General features: G+C 46.6%; 2 protein-coding genes across 6 annotated transcripts in view; one reads left to right on the top strand and one right to left on the bottom strand.

Moving 5' to 3' along the window:
* Positions 1-860, top strand: part of Cep83 (centrosomal protein 83) — a 137,255-nt gene extending 136,395 nt beyond the window's left edge. For all 3 annotated transcript variants that reach the window (XM_063255307.1, XM_003476275.5, XM_063255306.1), the window contains one exon: positions 227-860. In XM_063255307.1, coding sequence (XP_063111377.1) covers positions 227-331 — 105 coding nt within the window. In that variant the 3' untranslated portion in view covers positions 332-860. The remainder of the gene's footprint in view (positions 1-226) is intronic.
* Positions 861-1,432: 572 nt separating this feature from the next.
* The window catches only part of Plxnc1 (plexin C1), a 140,441-nt gene continuing 120,292 nt past the window's right edge, over positions 1,433-21,581 (bottom strand). Inside the window, exons 24-31 of one of the 3 annotated variants that reach the window (XM_003476281.5) lie at positions 13,688-13,742; positions 11,323-11,354; positions 11,118-11,225; positions 9,714-9,877; positions 8,164-8,311; positions 5,213-5,353; positions 5,050-5,124; positions 1,433-3,917 (exon numbers count right to left, since the gene is read on the bottom strand). In XM_003476281.5, the coding sequence (XP_003476329.1) occupies positions 3,813-3,917; positions 5,050-5,124; positions 5,213-5,353; positions 8,164-8,311; positions 9,714-9,877; positions 11,118-11,225; positions 11,323-11,354; positions 13,688-13,742 (828 nt within the window). In that variant the 3' untranslated portion in view covers positions 1,433-3,812. Of the gene's footprint in view, positions 3,918-4,419; positions 4,519-5,049; positions 5,125-5,212; positions 5,354-8,163; positions 8,312-9,713; positions 9,878-11,117; positions 11,226-11,322; positions 11,355-13,687; positions 13,743-17,484; positions 17,865-21,581 lie in introns of those variants that run through there. The other 2 variants (XM_063255304.1, XM_063255305.1) reach the window with 2 other exon arrangements.

The raw sequence follows: 21,581 nt of genomic DNA, 5'->3' as shown, positions 1-21,581 counted from the left end.
ACGGTAAAACTCGGGTCTTGTTTCAAGGTTCCCACGTAAGTGCGCCATTTTCTAATTTGCCCTGCAGTGAATTCCGCACCTAGAGAGGAGCAGGCTGGATCTGGCGCCAGGTCAGCAGCTCACCGTGCTGCTCTCCACACTGCTGGCGTGGACATTGCTCCCTGCCATTGCTGCAGGCCTGTGAGAGGAGGCTTCGGGGTTTTCTGACAATTTCTTTTGCTTTAAGGAGGAACAACATCAAAGAGAACTCTCTCTCCTGCGCAAAAGACTAGAAGAACTAGAAACAACACAGAGAAGACAACTGGAGGAGCTCGGGTCTCCCGGGGAGTGACGGTCCTGGCGTACAGATGGACAGATCAAAAGCGATGAGCTCTCAGCCGCGGCACAATGTGAAGCTTAAGTACCAGGCGTTGAGCTGCTTCGCTGCTGTTTGCCAAAGTACTTGAATGTGCCTCAAGAAGAAAAGACCAGTTATGACAAACGAAGCATTAAAAGACAGTTTCAGATATTTAGAATATATATTAATGGCCTTTTGAGACTATAAAAATAAATTGATAAAAGCAACTAACTAGGAAATCAAGTTATAAAATTGACTTTACTTTGAATTTTTTGGTATTTTGCTTGAAATATGTCTTAAAAGTTCCTTTTTCCTTATCTTTGAGGTGCTCAACGATAACAAAGACAGTAAATTCTTATTGTGGTTTACAATAAGAGTTATAAACCTATAGTTTTGGGAGAAAATATGACAATTTAAAAGATGGCATAAAAAACTCAGACATTCATTGCAAAAGTCTACCTTTTCAAAAAGCTGTGTGCACATAATTTATTAAAGAGCTTACAATAAATATTTTTCTAATTAATGTTTTGCATTTAATTTCATTTCAAACAAATAACCCACTGTATGTATAGCAGTTTACTAGGTCACTGATTATGGCTTTTTTGAGTTGCAATCGGTACAAAATTAAATGCCATGGCTGCTTAAACAAGGACTCACGCTGGCGGAACGCAGCGGGCCCCTCCAGAAGGATTTAGGTGTCTTATTGGATCCACCCAAATGATGACGCTTCATTGTTCTGTGTCTCTAAATATGCCTTCATTTGCTTTGTTTCTCACTGCACACTCTTGGGAAGCTTTTTATGTCACATCTTTTTGAAGAATTCTGCTGGAATAATTTCATGTCAACCTAGCAAAGCATTATCCAGGAGACATCATAGTCAGAAAGTCCAAGTCCGTAGTGGAGGAAGGGAATGCAGTGAGCAGCCGCTGGCTTCATTTATCAAGAAACCAGGTTTATTTATTGCATAATGGGCTGCTTATTCACGCAGCATATACAGTGACACTTTGCTTTTGAAAATTAATTTCTATGCTACCACTAAGAATAAAAAACCTATTATAGCTAGCAAATTGGGAACAAAAGACCAACAGTCCACAGTTACATCAAAATGTTTATTTTTGGATATAGACATTTAAAACATTCATCTCCAAGTACAGCTTCAATCAGGTATACAATAAGAAATAGACTTTCAATTCTAATACAGAAAAGGTAACAGAATTAATTTTTAAATGCTGCTGTAGACGCTACTGTTAGAAAACAAATTTATAAATGAATTGTTTTGCACCAAAAAATATGCAAAGAAACTTGAAAATAGATACTGTTTGCCATTTGTTTCTCTAGTTGCTGTTTAAATGAGCCCCAGTGACTGATTGTCTTCAGCACACATCTGATTTGGCCATTTCCTGCATTTGGCTAGTGTGATCCAAAGTGTGATCTAGACAGTGCTCTTCACTGGAGGATTGACAAACACGCTACATACATTAGTGAATCTTCACACCCCCTCAGTGAGGTAGGTTAGAAATATACAGAAATCGAGGCACAAAGAGGTAAGTGACTTGCCCAAAGTTCCAAACAGCACAGTCCCTGGAAGAGGAGCAAAGTCTCCATGCAGGGCTCGTGTGCCAGAGAGCTGGACAGGGACACCCTCGTGGAGCATTCGGTACATACTTAGATAAAGCTGGAGCTCGTCCTTGGAGTTCTCTGGACCCTAGAGAGAGGGAAGTCTTTTGGGCAACTCTCCTACCCTTGCCTCTCAACTCTCCTATCACTGTTCTCTTCCGAATGCCTTCACCTCTTTGAAGACTGTAGCAGCTTTGGATGGGGACCGGACCTCTCACCTTATACTCAAGAGTAACCTATTTGGTAGTATTTTTGAGATGTGTCCATTGGACAGACAGTGGTCAGAAGCACAGTATTGGGATGGTGCCTGTCAGGGCAGTGACTACTGCTTTCTCTGGACCGTTTGCTAAGGTGTCATCTTTCTCACTCTTTACCAGATGTCAAGAAACAGAACTGCATTTACCTAAGACAAATTCACATTTCAGTTCTGATGTTCCGTACAGTGTTGGTAGATGGGTTTAAGGAATGTGTGATCGATGTTTTGTTTGCTACCTGAATTTTTTTTTTTTTTAGATCAGGGACTTAGAGCACCAAGGGTGAAAGGTGCCTGCCACAAGGAAAGCTTGAGAGTTGCCAATTACACTTTTTACTTCTTCTGCTTTAATAGAAGGAAAACACAGTGGTATTAAAATTGGTCATGAGCAGCAAAAATTCAGGAATAAAAATCTCAGCAATAAAAAGACTACAGTATAACTGGATAGGGAGTTCTTTAAAAAGAAAGGCATGAATGAGTATTTAAAATTCTTTCTCCTGTAAGGAATAATTTCCAAAAGTACATAGTAAGACTAAGATACCAAGTTGTCTACTAATATTTTTCAGGCCTTAGGCCTCAAATATATATTTATTTATATATAATACTCCAGTGTGAACAGCAATTTGATGAAATGTAAAATGTATCTTTTTTTTTTAAATCACACACAAGTATTTATAACCACAGGGTTCACCAGGAATCTAAAGCAAGGAGCCACTAGTATAGAAATACAGGATTAGAGTGACTTACACTTACACAGATCGATCTGATCAAAGGTTTTTAAATAAAATTAGTATTTTTTTTACAATACCCAACATGTCCACCATCAAATACATTGAGTGTGAAAAGATAAATAAAAAAGGAACATACATCAGGACCAGGGGTCTGGGTAAACCACTGTTGGGCTGGGAACGCCCACTCACTCTCCTTGCTTTAGAGCTCCTGGGTGAAAACTGGAGGTGAGGTGGATGGGGTGCAGTTGGCGACCACTGAAAAACACGAGCCCTTTCAACAATGTTGCAACACTGTTAGTTTTTGGTTTAAACACACACACACACTCACAAATGCTAAGTGTACACACCACCAAATTCTGCGGTCAGCTTTTCCAAGAACTACTGGGGAAAGTTTCAATGCTGCAAACCCTGGAGGTTGCCCTAACGCCGCCACCTCGTTCCCAAATGACTCAGTTCACGTCTTGCTTTGAGCATTGGCAGGATCCCTTTTGCTGCAGAGGTGTGGTGTAGTTACAAGTGCTACACCGCTGTACTAGTCCAGCAAAACCACTTAGATATCATTGTGCTTAAGTGGAGACCGTCAGGACAGTACTGACACTTGCTTACTGGCCCTGTATTCTCTGTAAACAACGAGGCTGTTTGCAACAACCACTTCAGCTCTATTTACGGAAGGGTTCCCACAGTACACACACAGGCACAGTGGTCGATACGCTTACTAAAAGCTGTGCATGTGCCTTGGCCTCTTAAAAAGACAGTGCTCAAAGTGGAACCTTTGTGCAAACCTAAAAAATTAACGACACAGAGTAGCTCAAGCGCCATTTTGCTCCCAAGTCGTCTGAAGAACTTTGCCACATTAAGCCAGGCCCCAGGCTGCTTACATCCACTTGCATTTCTTCTTCTCATCAAATAAGACTTTCACATGCAAGAGTTGTTTCTGAGCTTCTTCCAGCCCTCGTTCTCTTTCTAGTTTATTTAGAATCTGTTGACAATTAGAACAGTTATTTTAGATATTGTGGTTTTAGCATCGTAATTCTGGGTGTTTTTTTTTTTCATTCCTGATGCTGTGAATGGTACAATCTGTATGAAACAGATGCTAACACTGTCCTCAATTATTTACATACTCACTTTGCAAGTTGTTTTGCTAAGTCATTATCACAGGATCAACAACACTTTAGCTTAAAATAGAGGACCTCAAGAAATACCAACTATTTGCTTACAAATAGGAGACCAGACTTCCAAGGTCCTGCTCTATGCATTAGGTCACAGCCATTCCAAGCACAGCAAGCATTCCTGGGCAGCCAACATGCAGGCATGTATTTGTCCTTCAATGCAGCAGGCAGGGGCATCCTCCTCAGTACCAGCACTTCCCCCGCCCTCCCCTCCTGGACAGTGTAGCCCCTTCCGTCCCCTCCCCAGCCCTTCACAGGGCTTCCCTTCTCACCCTTGGAAAGAGGGATGCTTATCATGTTTAAGGAACTCATTGCCTCTACCCTACCTTAGCTCTTCACTTGATCTTCAAGTAGCAAATGGAATTGGTGAGCTATTCTCACCATTGACATGGATAGCCTGGCCCAGCATGACTGAGTGGGGGGAATCAGGGAAGGGGGAATTAACATATATTTGGAAACAACGCATCTAGGTTAAGGAGAACTAACATAAAGGTGATGGTAGTTCATTACTAATGTTTGTAAAAAGCCTGAATTAAAACAGTTGTTACTGAAATAGTTGCTTATGTTAGAAACATGTCATAGTTTCATATAAAGACTGAATACAGAATCTAGGCTTGGCTTTCATTTTTAGCAGATTACAGTGACGCCTAAGTTGGCCCCTTGAACAAAGCCACAATTTACTCATCAGAGTTAACTTGAGTCAGAGTGGCTGTAGGTCCCATGAATCAGATGTAGATGCAGGCTGGTGGGCACACGATTTCAAGACAAGACGGGGCCGTGTGCTGGGTCTGGCTTGGCGCCAGGACCCCAGCTCAGACAAGCTTCCTGGCCTCCCTCTGGCTGCTGCAGACGCCAGAGCTGTCCTGAGACCTACTGAACGCTACATCCAAGTCTTTGGGACTGACCCATAGGTTAAAAAGAAGATGTTAAGTAAAAGCTTACCTCATCAAAATACTTTACGATGTATTTGTAGATTTCTGTCAAGGCCACTTCTTCATTAAATTCATTTTCGTGTTTCTAAGAGAAAGAAAAGCTTGTGGAGAGACTCCGAAATGAAAACAAAAATCACCACATAGAAGCTTATTTCTGGTTTTAATGATGATACCTTAGATTCCTGAGTTAAGAATTCTTCCATTTCTAAAGATGACAATGGAGGCAAATCCCTGATTGCTTTATAATAAGATTTTACTTCCTCTTTGTAGGTTGGGATATCCTTGGCATAGAGAAGTTTATTAGTTGGTGCTTCCTGAAAAACAGAAAAAGCAACCACGCCCACATAAAAATCCACGGAGAATCTGTAACAGCACAATGGAGCCCAACCTCCAGCACCAGCACTCCTCCTGCCAACAAGGCTGCACGCAGGAGGCTCAGCGAACGGTGACTGACTGGCTGCCATCTAGATAGTTCTGGTGAGTCACTGTTCTTTTTGGGCAGATTAAATGCTAATATATTCTGCCTTCCTCTCAAAAGAACTAAATTATTATTTTTGCATGATTTCGAGTTACTGTAACAATGGAACTTATTTCAATCATAGTTCGTTACTAATGGTCGTAAAAAGCCTGAATTAAAACATTTGCTCTCGCCCTCACCCACCAGTGACTTTGGCATTTATAAAAGACTCGATTGTACTTCTGATTGAACCCTTTATATAACTGGGAAGCTCGGAAGTAATTGGCAGTGGCAGATTTTGCAGCTCGTCCCTTACAAAGACCTTCTCGTTCCCTCAAGGAAGCGCACAGTCGTTAGTACTGGTGGCTCTGATGTCTGAATCTGCAAAGGTTCCCTGGCAGTTTTAATGGCTTTATGTAATCATAATCGTGATGATATTTAAAGAGCACGTAAGTGAAGGTTTTATATTAAGAAATCATTATTTTTGTAATAAAATTTTTAAAAATTCTCCTTGGGGGAAGTAGGTGAGTTAATGGTCAGCCTAATGCGTCTTGTAGAATCCCGTGGCTCAGTGAGTGGCCTGATGAGTCCTTCTGAAGGAGGCCTTGATGGAGACATTACTGCGATTCTCTTGTCAAGTTTGGGTAGAATAATGTGGTCATTCATTCACTCAGTAACGGCCAGGTGTGTTGGGCAGGCATTGAGTGTACAAAGATGAAGATGATTGGAACCTGCCCTGGAGAAGCTCACAGTCTAATGGGGAAGACAGGTTTACAGTGTCAACTGTGACAGAAATAATCAGGCTATCAAAAAAGTCACAGTGGTGGACAAATCAGTGTCTATAACTCCTCTGTGGCCTCAGGCGGGACATAACCTCAGGACACCCATGTCCTCAGCTACACAATAAGGGTCACGATAACGACTTGGACTTGTGAGGTACTTGTGAGAAACCATACCAAGAGCCTGGTACATAATCCAAAAATGACTTTTTCCTATGAGTCAACAAACACGCACATGTTTTCCAGTGTGCTGTGCTAAGACAAACCTGATCAGTTAGGTGAAGGAAGCCCGGTGGGGAATGCGTGGGGAAAGTTCCTGCAGGAAGCAGCTGGGCTGATGTGAGCCTCCCACAGTTTCTGGCTCACATCAGGAAACCGTGAATGAATAAATGAATGAATGAATGAATGAATGAAGAATGAATGGATGGGACTGACGAGACACAAGGCTTGTGAGACAGGAAAGACCTGAGGGATGGAGGTGGGCACACGGGGAGGGTGCCGATACAGGACGAGGCCGCAAGGGGCCCGAGGTGGAGCAGAAGGGTGCACTTGGCCCTGCAGACATCAGTCGGGGGTCACAGGGGACATTCTCCAGCGGCTCAGCGGAAGGCAGGCGAGGTCAGACTGATGTTTGAGGAAGACACCTGAGCCACGGTGAAAATGGGGAGGGGAAGGCTGGACAGCAGGCACGGACAGCACACCGTGAGGAGAGGAGGTGGACGTTATCCCGGCGGGGCGGGAGTGGAGCAGAAGCAAGGTGGGGACTCCTAAAGGGGGCCGGAAACCGTAACCAAGGACGGGGTGGAGGATGGAAGGCCAGAGGATGCTGAGCATCCCACCGCCAGAGCCCAGGCTGCCGGAGGGAAGACAAGGCAGGAGGCAGTTTGTTTTGCAAAAAAAGTGGTGACAAAGAGTTGACACTGGCCCGGTATCTGAGGTACCCGTGCGTCAGCTACATTCAGTCCTGGTGCTATGAAGATCCTCCTCGCAAAGAGCCACTTCTGCGACTTCAGAGAGGCTTCTGAAAGCCATTAGGTACAGCTAGTGCGCGGTTTAATTTATTTTGGAGTGCTTGGGAAAGACCAAAATATCTTTTTCAGAGCTTGCTCTGTATTTTTATCTTTCTTTGCTTTCTCGGGGCTTTTTATCAGCAAAGAAAACCAAAGGAAAGCCATTTTATGACTTGATTATAAACTGGAAAACTAGTATTATGAGAAGTCTCGGACAAGGTTTTCCTCCTTATAAGCTAAAACAGACTTTTAACAATATATCCAGATGGAACTGACCTGGGCAAACATTAACAGTGTCATAGTTTGGGTTAGTTTGTCAGTGTTCTTTCAATGTTTTTCTAAGAAACAGGGAAAATGTCTACTTCATGGTAGTTTTTCAGAGGCACAATGCTGCAATAGGGTGAGGCTAATTATTTTTGTTTTTACTTTATGAATGAGATTAAAAACAAAAGTAAATAGGAGCTGGGTATGATGAGACATCTATAATTCCAACATCAAGAGGCTGAGGCAGGAGGATCACTGAGTTCCAGGCCAGCCTGGCCTTCATAAGCAAGTTCAAGGCCAGCCTGACTACATAGCAAGACCCTGTCTCATTAGCTCAGCGGCATAAGCACCTGCCTTGCAAGCAGGTAGTCGCGAGTTCGACCCCCGGTACCGATAAAAAAGAAAAAGATAAAAAATCAAAAAGAAAACAAAACAGATAAAAAATATTAAATGGGGGCAGATTTTAAAGAAAAGCAAACTCACAGTCACCACCAGTGACTATTTTGTTTTGGCCGGGGTGGTTTAGGTCAAGTGTCTATTATCTGAATGTTCATAAGACATCGTGCTTTAGACTCACAGCGGTGTATGTACGAAATTTCAAAACGGGGCCTCACCTTCCCCAGCTGCTGCTCGGTGAGAGAAAAGGCGTCCATGAATGCCTGGGCGATCACTGACAAACAGCCGTCTATGTGTGGCGTCTTCTTGATATCAAAGACAAACTGAGGGTTCTTCAGGATGTTGACCCAGAAGCGAAGAGGAAGGCTGTTGACAGAGCAGAAGGTCCTGTGGCACACAGCCATCCACAGACAGCCGACCGTCTGCAAACTACCAGCCGCCCGGCACAGTGCTCAGAGCCAGACAGGGTCCAGCACCACGCCTGAGACGCAGGAGGAGGGGCTGCAGGTGGCCAGGGCCGTGGTGCTGGGCAGCGGGGAGCCTCTCGATGAGTTCTCCCAGGCCTGACCTCGTCCCCCACGTGTGACGCTGTCTCCCTGGATTCTTCACCCACAGCTCCTGACGGTTACCTCTCAACTTAAGTGTGCGTGGGGCCTCTGGCCACCCGGCCCGGTGCTCGCTACCCTCCCTCCCCACTTCCTCCTCCACACTCGTCCCCTTTAATGTCCTCCAGGGGACACGCTCGATTGTCTGTCTGTCTGCACCTGCTGGAACACAAGTTCTGTGTGGACGTGGGTTTGTCTGTCTTGTTCACTGCTCTACTCCAGCACCCAGCAGAGGTGCTGCATGGGAGGGTCTCAAACACTTGCACGTGGACCTGGGATCATGCGAAGCCCTTCCGGCTCTCCTTCTCAGCTCTGGCCTGGCTCGCCACCTCCCCCACATGGCTGCTACCCCCCGCAGGTGCCACGCCTCAACCGCACAACAGTGGCCTTAGGTGCCAGGCGGGCGTGGCAGCAGCAGGGCTGAGGGACAGGAGTGAGCCGCAGCAGAGAGCTGCGTGCACCTGGATTCACGGGAGGGAGCTGGACCTCAGCCCCGCCACTCCTGCTCTTAAGGCTTCTTTAAAATGCTGTGGCTGGCCAGTGCTTGGAGGCTTTGCATCCTGCTACACTGTAACTCTCTGAGTGAGTGCCAGTAACCTGTTTCAAATCGGGGGAATTAACCATGTTTCCTTCCTAAAGAAAAATTTAGAAGTCTGGATATCCTGCCTTAAGGTAAAATGTTAAAATACCAAAACAACAACCAAACCAAAAAACCCCCAAAACTCTAAAAAACTGTTGACTATAATTCTCCTGATAGTTGAGTACTACATGAGAAAAAAGCATGAATTTGGACACACAGCTTGAACATTGCAAAGTAACATTATTTTAGGGACAGTTAAAGAGTTTTTCCTATGGAAAAATTATGTGATTAAAAACCATAAAATATTAATGTTTCTTTTCTTTTTTTTGCTGTTCTATCATTCTAAATAAAGTCTTTTCCATGCATTAAAGATAGCAGTTTGTTTATTTTACCCTAAAGAATAGGATCCTCTGCATAGCAATGATTTCATGTATTGTTTAAAAATAGAAACCCCTTCACTTGATAGCTTACCAGGGCCAAAGATTTGTGTGCAGAGATAAATGAACCCTTCGGTAGCATGCCCCCCTTTTAGCTAATATTTCTGTCCCAGATTCTTGAAAATAGTAACTGCCCACATTCCCACCTGTTTGTTTTCCAAATATGTACGACATCAGGATCTGTGATTTTTTTGTTTTCAGCCTGGGCATCCAGAAAGTCAAAAAAGTATTTTATAGCAAATGGGGCTCTGCTGTTGGGTAAACTCCAAATGCTCCTGAAAAGTTTTTCAAGCACAGAGTGAATTGCCACCTGCAAGACAAAAGAGCATGAGGGACAGGACATGAAAAAATATGGCACTGGTTTTGAAAACAGAACAGAATGCCAAAGCCCAGAGAAAATGATGTGCCAAAGAGAGAAAAACCGAAAAGAAAACGTAAAATCATCAAGGGAGGCCAACGCGGTAAGGGCTGAATGTTCTGAACGTCAGAGCCCAGCTCCAGATTTGGTTCATAAGCCTCTTGCTTATGATGTCTTATGATGTCTCAGCAATCATGAAGAAGGGAGACTTCCTTAGCAGTCTCTAGCACTGGACAGGTCAGTTGCAGGCCCGGATACAGGAGCCGAGGAGCCAGGCACGTTTGGCTCCTATAAGTCATGGTCATCCTGGAAAACTCAGGAGATACTGCTGTCTCCGGAATTTTTCCTGCTGCCTGTATTTCCATGATAGGGTTTTACTGTGTGCTTTCCAAAGCCTTTGGTATTTTATTAAAGAACAAAAACAAAATAAAACAAATAAACAAACAAAAAACTGGCTGAGCCCTCTGGGACAGCTGAAAAAAACCCAAAGGCTTGGGCTGTCCTCAGCCCGCTCAGAAAATCTCCTAAACCCTAAGGCAGTTCTCTCCATCTGTAATCTAAGAAGGACGCCCTGCAAGTTCACCAGGGACAGGCTAGATCGCAGGAATTATACAGCTAGTCATCTCAGGGAAGAATCACCACAGACTTCTGTTCATCGCATAGAAAGCCACCTAAAGTCACATTTGCTCCTGATTTGATATCCCACTGGCTTTCACATCTGGCACTTTTTTTTATGTGTGAGCAGAATTCCTAATATAAAAAAAATTTCCAAAATCGGTGAGATTTACTAGGTTTATAGTCATTGATTCCCCTCCCTTCATTTTATTTGCAATTCAAAGGAGTTTTATTGCTTATCTATAATAGCAAGCCAAAAAAGGGATAATTATCCTGTCAACCTAAAAAATAACAATAGCAAGAAGGTGGGTAAAAGAACTTGGAACAATATTAAAATCCCTGATTGAAGATGCTGTGGTCGAAATTGGTAAAGTGCTGTTATCTTTACAGTTTCTTACAAAAAGAAGGAAAGAAGAGAAAAGCAGGGGATAAGAAGTGTTTACAATTTAAACTTTCATTTTGCTTTGTGGGAAGGCACAAGAGGTTTGTAACATTTTCACACTTCAGTGGAAATTAAGTCAAACACATCATACACCCCCAAGGTACCCGTGGAAGCGCTCCGGAACAGTACGTGTACCTTGGTCGACAGCAGCTTTGTCAAATACATTTCTTTTACTTTGAACTTGTGTTTCCCTCGATGTCGCTTTCCTTGCACATCTTGGAAGGCTTCCGAATCTGGTAAAATCTAAAGGGAAGGTAAGAGTGGCAGCGTCACCCAAGGCGACCACCCACGCCTAGAAGGCATGCGATTTCAGCCAGGAGCAGGAGAAAGCTCAACTCACCAAATGGCAGTGTTCATCGGTGTATTCCACATCTGCGAGCCGGAGGCAGGCGGAGGGGAGAAAACAGTCCATTAGTAAATCACCCACCGGCTAACTGGCCTTCTCCTAAGAAGCCCCCCTTATGCTATCAACCCAAGAGCCCTTCTGCAGGGGTCCTGGGGCCTGGAGCAGGGACAGGAGCTAGTGGCAGCTTCCCTGTCCTCTTGGAGGAGCTCAAACAGGTGGAGCAGCCACCTGCTGGGTTTGGGGCAGGAGGGCTCAGGCCCGTCTTTAATAAATACCCCTGAGTACCTCCTCTGTTTCAGGGGCCGCAGGCACCCCAGCCCAGCCTCATGGAATGCTCGTTCTAGTCCACACGAGATAGCTAACCACTAATTACGCAGTCAACTACTTACTCCTAATTGTGGGAAGGATTTCGAAGAAGACACCCGTGACTGGTAGCGCCTCACGAGGAACCACCCTCAGCCCGGGAAGGGAGGTTGGAGCCAAGTGAGCAGTTAGTTGGGTGAGTGGGGAGGCCGTGCATGGCGGGGAAGGCAGGCCACCCTGTCTAGGATCCGGGAGGCCTGGGCCTGGAGGCACATGTCTGTGGAGGCTGAACCCAGCCTGGGCTCAAGGCCAACCTCAACTACATAGCAAGATCTCAAAGAAAAAAAAATTGAAAATGAGAAGGGCCACGTGATGGAGCTCACGGAGCGGAGGAGGGAAACTTGGGAGAAAGTTCAGTGCAGAGGGGAAGGAGTGGAAGGTGGGGAGGAACAGGGACGAGGGCTGGGGCACCTGAAAATGAGAGCAACCGGGCCATCTTGGAAGGCTAATGTGGGAAGAGTAGCCGGCAAGAGGAGCAAAAACGGCCCATTTACAAAACCTCTGCGGGCTCACAGGTGACGCGTAGGCGAGCTTGGGTGGTCAGAGAGACAGAGGCATCTGAAGCACGGGGTGGACGCTGGCCTTGGGCAGGAGGAAGGAGGCAGCGGAAGGCAGGAGGAGGGCAGCAGGCACAGGAGGCTGATGCGGGGTGCTGGGGTGCTGGGGTGCTGGCAGACTTAGGATTTCTCTGTACACAGAGAAGCCAGCTGCTGATGCCAAGTTCTGTGTGCTCAGGGCTGAGGGGAAGACCTGGAGAACACCCCAGCTCAGCCCCCCGAGAGACCCAGCGGGAGGAGGACGTTTTGAGGTCCCTGGCACAGTGAAGTGGTGACACGGACTGCTGCCGAGTGCCATTCTCCTGGGGCTGCCCGGATGCAGGTTCCGAAGAGCTAAGGATAGCTGGGTTCAGCCGCCGCTGGGTTCTAACCCAGGGCTGATGCTAGGTCTGGGGGTGAAGCTGGGGTACGGGCAGGAAGGTGGGGCCTCAGCTGGACTGGGCAGGGAGGTGGCACAAGTACCGACACCCGGAGGCCCATGAAGAAATCCAAACCTCAGATTCTGCTCTTCGATCCCCAAACAGCAGGCTCTTCCAAAGGCCTACTCTTTGAGACCTGAAAACCCATCGCTCTGCCTCTTTCACAGCAGGAGGCTGCCATCACCCCTGCAGCGACAGCCGCCTTCCTGGGGTGTCTTCACCGTAGCCTGATGGAGCACTGGGAGGCCAGAGTCCCGGCAGGAGTCTACCAAGAGCTGCCGCATCATCTTAGTCCGGCAGTCCCGGTTTGTGCCGGCCACATGCTGGGTCACCAAGCTCCTTCTACCAGCCAGGAAGCCCTGCCCCTAGCCAGGGAGAGGCCCAGAACCCTTGTGGGGCTGAAAACTGATTGCCTTTGCTGGGGTATCACTTATCTGGAGGCAAACCTAGAATATGCCCTGGAGATTTTCTCAAGGCCTTGTGACCATGCTTGCTGGCTCTCAGGGAGGTGGACCAGCACTCCGCAGACTGCTCTGTTGCTCTTCCATCACAGCTTCCTCTTAGCTTCTCTCTACTTTCTGGGAACTTTGCAAATGCTGCCTCCCAGATAACAGGCCTCTCCACACAGATTATCTTTTTTGTGCAGCACTCCGAGGGCCACATGATTCTTTACTTCCTTCTCAGTTTCCTAGGGGATCTTCCCAGTGCCCTCCACCCCACTGAGGAGTGGGGAAGAGCTATGAGGCCAGGCCCAGCCCTGAGCTTAGAGACGTTAACAAGCAACAACTTCCTTTGTGCGGGCTGGCAGGGCCAACCGCAGGGTACAGTTTCCTTTCTTTCTTCTCACCGGGCCCACAGTCTGAGGACTAGAAACAGATTGAACCAGCTTTTCTCAGCTTTCAGAGAATTACATAGCATCAGTTCCATCTCACTTTGGTGACGATACATCAGAGGAAGGAAAAAAGCAGTCCTTCATAAAGCTGGGTAAGAACAAAAGGTTAACAACGTTATATTGGTTACCTGAAGTAAAATTTGCTATCTTCTTAAAGACTTTTATAGTGGATCCATTTGATATCTGAAAGCAAAGATAAAAAATATATGAGTTTTCAAAATTTAATGGATTTCTCAACTTCACCCAAGAATTAGATGGCTGGCTGGATCTTATATCCGCTCACTTATTAAATCAAATATTTATCAAGGATTCCCACTCTGGCCACAGTGCTGGAAGCTGGGCTCTCTCGAATGAGGGGCAGGGCATGGCTCCTGCCCTCAAGGGGCTCATGGTTGTCTGGGAGAGGAAGACAGGCTATGAGGCTCGGAGAGGTCAGTGCTGGCCAGGACCGGGCGGACTGGGGCCAGCCCTGAGGAGGGGAACACTGAACTCTGAGCGGTAGTTAGGCTGGATTATCAACTTGATTGGCTGAGGAGCACGTTCTACAATATCGTATTGGGATTAGAATATCAGCACATGAATTTGAAGGAGGTATAAACTTTCGGCCGATAACCAATAGGAATCTCAAAAAATGAAACTGACCCAGGCCTCTCTTGACTAGTGCAAGAGGGTATTAGCTTCCCTGTCCAACAGTATCCATTACTTAAAGGAGGAAAGCTACAATTTGGCTCACATTTTAAGGGGATTCAGTCCATGGACAGCTGGCAGATACATCATGGCAGAAGGGTACATGGGGCAGAGCTGCTTAGTTCATGGCAGCCAAGAAGCAGAGTAGGGGAACAGTGTCAGAGAAAGGGGCGAGGGACCGAGTACCCTACCCTAAGGCGCTCTTCCGTGACCCACCCAGAAGCGTGCTCCACCAGTCCCCGGCAGCGAGTTTATGGGCGGTAATGAATGCATGAGTAGGATTAGCACCCTCATAAGAAGACATCCGGGCTTGTTCTCACTTTCCGCTCTCTACCTGATGAGCACACAGAGAGCAGATGTGGCTTCTGCAAGCCAGGAAGATGTCTTCATCAGATTCTGGGTCTCTGGCACCCTGATCATGGACTTACAAGCACCAGAACAGTGAGAAATAAGTGTTCACTATTTAAGCAACCAAGTTGATTACAGCAGCCTGAACTAAGGTACTAGTATATTAAGAAATGAAGTGCTAAAAGCATTTCAAAAAGCTGGTCTCTACACTATAACAGAACAATTTCACTTCTAGATCTATAACCTACAGAAAAAAGTACACATCCTGGTGGCAAACTATTTATAACTGCCCGTATTGGAACCAACCCAGACATCCACCAGTGTTAGAATGAATAAATAATCTGAGGTCTGCTCATGTCACAGATTAAGCAACAAGAACAAAATGAATGATCTACTACTGCGTGCATGTGGGTGACTCTCACAATCACGTCAACCAAAAGAAATCCAATATGAAAGAAAGCACTCTGTGTGCTTCTAGTTACATAAGGCTGACAGCTACACCACAGTCAAAATCATGATGTTAGATATTTAGAGAAGAAGGAGAGGTTAATAATTAGGAGAGGCCAAGACAGGGCTTCTGTTTCTTGAACTGGGTGCTGGAAGATGTGCTTGCTCTTTGAGAATTCATCAAGTAAAACACTTAGGTTTATTCTCTGATCTGTATATAATATTTTCAGAAAAGGTTAAGAATCAAAATTTCATAGACTTCTTTTTTTTTAACCACAATTTAAAATTTAACATACAGGAGAGCGCTTCACACCCACTACCATTCAGAGTGCCCCTGAATGAATGCTGAAGTAAGTTCTGTCTGTGCTGTGTCACTACGGAACATTTCAAGGCCTTGAGAACTCGTCCCGTCTCTCTTCTCAGGCTGTAACCACCCGTCCTCCCCAGAGAGAATCACTTCTCTGATTTCCATCCTGCTGACTCTCTTGCCCCTTCTTGAACTTCATAGAAATGGGTCGCACGGTATGGAACTTGGTATCTGCTAGAGTCCGTAGAAGGACTGCGAGGTTAACTCATGTGGTGCTGCCCAGCACAGTTAGTCCTCTTTTTTTAAATCACTTTATAGTAGTTCATTGCATGCATATACTACAAATCGCCATCCACTAAAGGAAGTGTTGATACATGCTACAGTGTGGGTGAACTTCAGAAGCATTATGCTTAATGAAAATGTCTACTCAGCCAGGCATGGCGGTGCATGGCTGAGAGGCAGGAGGGTCACTGGGAGTGAGACCAATGTGGGCTACAAGGTGAGCTCAAGGCCAGCCTGAGCTGCATAACGAGACTCTGTCTCAAAAAGAAGAAAGAAAGAAAGAAAGAAAGAAAGAAAGAAAGAAAGAAAGAATGTCTACTCGACACACCATGTAATACATGATCCCATACCTAACATGCCTGGGAACAGGCAAATTGATGTAGACAAGCCGTAGATTACTAGTGGCCTAAAGCAGGGCTAGAGGAAATATCAAACGACTGCTAATGAGTACAAGGTTTCATTCTGAGCTGATGAAAATGTTCTAAAATTAGATTGTGGTGTTGGTTGCAGAACTCTGTAAATTTACCAGAAACACTGAATTCTGCACTTTAAACAAGTAAGGTACACAAATTATATCTGGGTAGTACTTTTAAACATTGCTGCAGATTTTATATGTATATATTAATGACTAAATGCTGCTATCACACCGGCATGCTAATAACATGCCTGTGTGCAGCGACTTTTGCCAAGGTCCTCACCCCGATGCACCCTGGGAAATCACCAGGTGCAGACGTGACCTTCAGGCAGGGAAGACACAGTCGACAAGACATGGAGGACAAGCCTGGCTCTCGGGAGGGCAGTCTCCAGCCTCTTCGGACAGGCACAGGGGAGGGGAGGAGGCAGGTTGGGAGGTGCAGACCCCACCTCCACTCCGGGGTCGTGGTTGGAGATGAACTCTTGTCATTTCTGAGCATTATCAGCTAAGTGATTGTTCCCTCCATTCCCGAACCCCAAGGTTGTTTTCTAACACTAATTTAGATGTGGCCTTCCCCAGTCGGGGAAAAAATGGAGAGACCTCAGCTTTCTCCTCCGAGCTGCTACATATTGGTTATCAAAATGTGCAAGGCTGGCTCGCAAGCACGAAAGGCTTAAAACCTAATCTCCTCCAGGCTGCACCACAGCAAGGACACAGAGCAGAGCCGGTGCTCAAGAGGCCCCCGACACAGCTGTCCAGCCAGCTGTGGCCTGCCAGCACTAAGTTTGGGCCAGAGGCCTCCTCCTGCCGCTGTCCAGGACATCTTATGGAGGTTGGGGTCTGGACATGGACTGACCGGGGCCAGCGGGCCTCCGCAAAGGGTCTCCGGGGAGGATTCTGAGCTCCGCTTGATCTCTTGGACTCTGCTGTTATTACCAACATCCTTCTTTTCCCTTGAGCCAGTCACTGTTTTCTGGCTGATTTTTCAATTCTCCTCCATATTTAATGCAATTAAAGTAAATGCTGTGTGCAGGGGCCCCCTTAGCAATACCGAGACGCCGCGTTTATGAGAACGTTTGAACATACTTACAAAATTCTTTCCCACAAAGAGCTGCATAGGCTCTGTTTCTGAGCCAATAAATATCTTTTTATAAAAGGAAGCTGGTGATTCATTCTGGGTAATTGTCAAAGAATGAATCCCAAATGGATGCCGTTGAGTGTTGAGCCAATACTCCGCTACTGTCAGACGCTTTGTTTTGCCAAACTCGAGCCCCCTTCCTCTATAATCACAGACACCGCGGATGGGCCTTCCGATAAGGAGCGCTGCCAGAGGTTCAGATGTCTTTTCAAGAGCTGGCAACAACCGCTGCCGATGTGGCGCTCGGGCATTAAGACAGCCTCGTACCAAGGAAATTTTACTCTGAAATTATCTTCCAAGAGCCAGTATAAAAGCATTTTATTAGTGGATGAGTCGTGTGTGTGTGTGTGTGTGTGTGTGTGTGTGTGCGTGAACGTATTTGTAACTTTCGCAGCTGCTCTAGGGCTGGAACATTTCCACCACATGTGATGCTTTAACACTAATAGAATGACAGAAACAGAATTTACAGATGTTTGGGAGGCAAAAGGTTTCTGCTTTCTATTTTGCACAAGTCCAGCTGCTGCCGAGTTAAGGACAAAAATGCTGTGGGACCCCAAAGGGTTATAAACGTGATGCTGTTGGTTCCATCTGAGGAGCTCCAGGTGCATCCCTGCCAGGAACTCGCTCACTGTCCTGACCTCCCGTGAAGCAGGCAGCATCCTCGGGGCCCCTATTTGAGGGCTGAAAATCGAGTGAAATCAGGGAAAGATTAATGTCACTAGATAAATCTGTGGCAGGAATGTTTCTCCAGCTCACAGCAGAACGGGTGCGCGTGGCAATTTCAAATTAAAGCCCCACCACTCTTGTGGTGTTCCCTGGGAGGAGGCACTGGCCCTGCCATGATGATGATGATGATGATGATGATGATGATGGTGATGATGACGACGATGATGGTGACAATGTCAGCCTGGCTGGGATGCGGTAGGGATGACTGGACACTTCCCTATCATCAGAATTGGAAGTGCTGACCCCAAAAGGAAGAAAGGGACTCATGGCAGTCATTGAAAGCCACCCCTAAAATGAATCTGCAAGTGAGCATGAGGCCTCTGCATGGCAAGATTCTATCTTTATGGCATAAGTTGGAGGTGACCCTGTAAAAATGGAGGTTGAACTTTTATTTAACCTTATAAAACTGTCATTTCTGTAGGTAAAAATGGTCAGTGATGTTCAATTTCAGGCAGCTGAGTCTAAAAGAAATAATGTAATTTTAGCTGAGTTTTATGGAAAATGATGAATATGATCTGAAGATTGCACTACTTTTTCCTTAAAGGAAAAAATCTGAAAATGTGATCATCCACACACATGACCGCAGGGAAACGGCGGTGGCTCTCATTCCTGAGGCTGCCTTTCTGCTAAGGCAGCCAGAGATGAAAACTAAATTCTAGTCCAGCAGCACTGTCCCAGCAGCCAGTCACCCCTCAACACTTCGGCCTCGGCTCTTCAGGCCAGAAGCAGAGGAAAAGGGCAACGTTTTTTCAGGGCCGGAGATAACCTCGTTCAGTCCTGCAGGGAAAGAGGCCTCAGGACACTTCACACCAGTGCGTCGGTGTTACAGCTTGAGTCTGGATGTCCCCCCAAAGCCTCATGCCATCATGGAGGTGGACTTCTACCAATGCTGGGATTATGGGTGTGGCTTATATATAATATAAGGGACAGAAAGTGTCTTTTCTCTATGCCCCTCCCCTTTTGCTCTTATTGTTTGTGAGGTTTTCTACTGCCATGACTGCTTTTTGCCACCCTGCCTTGGAGCCAGCTGAGAATGGCCTGAAACCTCCACAAACGGTGAGCTAAATAAACCTTTTTTCCCTTTCATTTTGGGTGTTGGGTATTTTGTCCTAGCAATGAGAGAAAAGTAACCTCCCAAAGCACAGAGTGGCCCAGAGAGTTCCCACCTCTTCACTGCTTCCTGGAAACTAGCCCTGGGGCCAGCCGGACACTCCCCAAGGTGGTCCTCCCTCAGGGAGCTGGGCCTGCAAAGACCAGTGTGAGATGGGGACCCCTAGCGCAAATGTGCAACTGGGGTTGGTGCTGTCACCTTGGAGGTGTCCCCTTTCTGATGAAAGAAACCACCATCTTCAAGGACTGCTGGCCACAAAGCACGTTAAAGTAGATGAAAAACAGGGAACTGGTTTGATAAACTCACAGCCATAAGATTCATCATGAGTTTTTAAGAGAAGTGGCCGTTTGGAATCTGATATCAGAGAATGTTAACAAGCAGGATATTTATTTCCCGCCAGGCTGCTTCGAGGTTGGAAGCAGGGGCTGAAAGCCCAGCTGAGCAAGCTTATTCCTCTGGCCCTGAGCAAAGCCAGTTTCTAGATTGAGCCCTTCATTATCTGCTCCTACCCTTGGGACATCGATGAGAGGAGCTGTCTGACCTTAGGCAAGTTTCTTCGCCTCTCTGGGCCGTGGAAGGGCTAAGAGGACCAAAGCCGTTGCTATGGCAAAAACCCTTGAAATAGACCCTCACAGAAGCGGGATCACCTGCTTTTGTTAAATATAGTCAGGCAGTAGCGGGCCTTTAGGAGATGTCTGTCCTTTTGAGATCAGAGACAACACAGAGCAGAAGGACCACTGACCTTACCCAGAGGACCCTCTGGGACATTCCTTGGAGCTAAATGTGTCTTGAGCAATGACTCTGGTGCTGGGGGATGCGTTTGTAGTGGCTCACTCCTGTCATAAACCATGTCCTGCAACACTGTAGTTTGTCATCTTTTGTGCCTCTCAAAACCTCGAAGCTCAGAATGAGGTACAATTTGCAGAGGAAACTTACTGCCCCACAAAGCACCTGTCCTACACCCAAAAGCCACTCACAGGGTGTGGATGTCGTAGCAGTCCAGCAAAAGGTCACCTGGGTGCAGGGGAGAGGAGGAAGCCTGCACTGCAGAGAAATCAGCACCATAGTCTCCGGGGCCACAAGCCCCACAACCACAGACACCCCAAAGCCCCAGCTCCGGAACCAGACACAGTCCCCTTCACAGCAAAGCGCACAGAGCCACAGCCAGTGAAGGAAGCACGGGGGAGGGCTTAATTATAGGGGAAGGACGCCTCCAGCTGAATGTGTTGGTAATGACATCAACTCACTTAACCCCTTGTCTGTACAAGACGGGAAGAGGCGCGAATCCACATTCACCTCCCAGGTGTTCATCTGATGGAAAACGGACAGATTCAGAAGCATCACTGTGGACGTGAATGGAGCCAAGACGCAGAACAATGCCAGGTGCTGGCTGCCGCTGCTATCATCAAGAAAAGCAACTGTCATGCTAGGATGTGACGAGGGTGCCATCCAACAGGTGACAGGACATCACTGCCACAACTGGGGAGTCCAGGCAGTGCGTGAGGCCCAAGATGCCGTGCTTCTGTCGAGCCCTCAGATCCATCTAGAAACCTGCTCCAATCCAGAGTCCAGCTTCGCTCTATGCAGCCAAAGGGCAGAGCAGGCCCAGGAGGAATGGACCCAAGCTCCAGCAGCAGGACTTTGTTTAGACAGGAGGAGGAACTGGCCATCACTAAGGATTAACTTTAAAACCTAACTAATTTGGACTAATTGGAGGGAGGTAAGGATGAATCACTTAAAACTCTCAATTAGGGCCTATTTTTAAATGAAATATAGTTTTTTGCTTTCAAGTGCATACAGTGACTCAAACTAGGGTGCTTTAGCAAATGAATAAGAGTGATAATTAGCATCTTGTCTCTTTGGAGGGAGAGGCAAGTGCTTAAGGAGGAAATTTTTCTTTAATGAAAGGGCAAAAGCAAACTTCTGCCCAGCCCTGTCAAATTATTCCAAATTTTGAATCTGCAGAGGTGCTAGCTACTAAATCCAGTTAGGGGCAGGCTGCTGAGGGTGGTGGGTGGGTACTTTTGGGGATCAGGCGTTAAAAACAGGCCTTTGAGATGACCCAGGCTCAGGACTGCAGCCCTGACGACCTCCCGTTCCCTTCAAGCTCTCTGCATTTATTTGCCTTGTGGCTTAGCTTTTTAAACATAAGGAGAATCCTTTAAGCCCTCATGTCCTAGTCTTGTCATTTATTACCACCGTGCAGAGATGCTGGGGTAGGCGACCAATAAATCATTGGGACGGGAAGTGACTACAGGCCGGATTAATTTCATTATCATCCTTAAGCAGATAGGTGTCTAGCATGGCCAATGTCTCGGTGAAGAGTGATGTCCTCTCTCCCGACAGGCCCTCCTGAGCCTTGCAGACAGCTGTGGTGCTGCTGTTTCCCCCGCCAGAGTGACCTGTCCTGCTTTCCCTGCTGATGGCAGTGAGCAGGTGCCCTTCTTTAGCAGGGGTGCCGCAAGGTCACAGGGTGAGAGGTCAAGACAGCCGGGGAGGAGCACTGAGCAAGGGAAGTTGGTGCCTGGTCCCTATCCAAAGCCCACATGAACTCACCACCC

This window comes from Cavia porcellus, unplaced genomic scaffold (genome assembly GCF_034190915.1).
Source record: "Cavia porcellus strain 051 isolate PalLab524CR breed Dunkin Hartley unplaced genomic scaffold, mCavPor4.1 scaffold_8, whole genome shotgun sequence".
In the NCBI taxonomy this organism is placed as follows: Eukaryota; Metazoa; Chordata; class Mammalia; order Rodentia; family Caviidae; genus Cavia; species Cavia porcellus.
The sequence above is the reverse complement of the archived record's forward strand: the minus strand, read 5'-3'. Positions and strand labels throughout refer to the sequence as shown.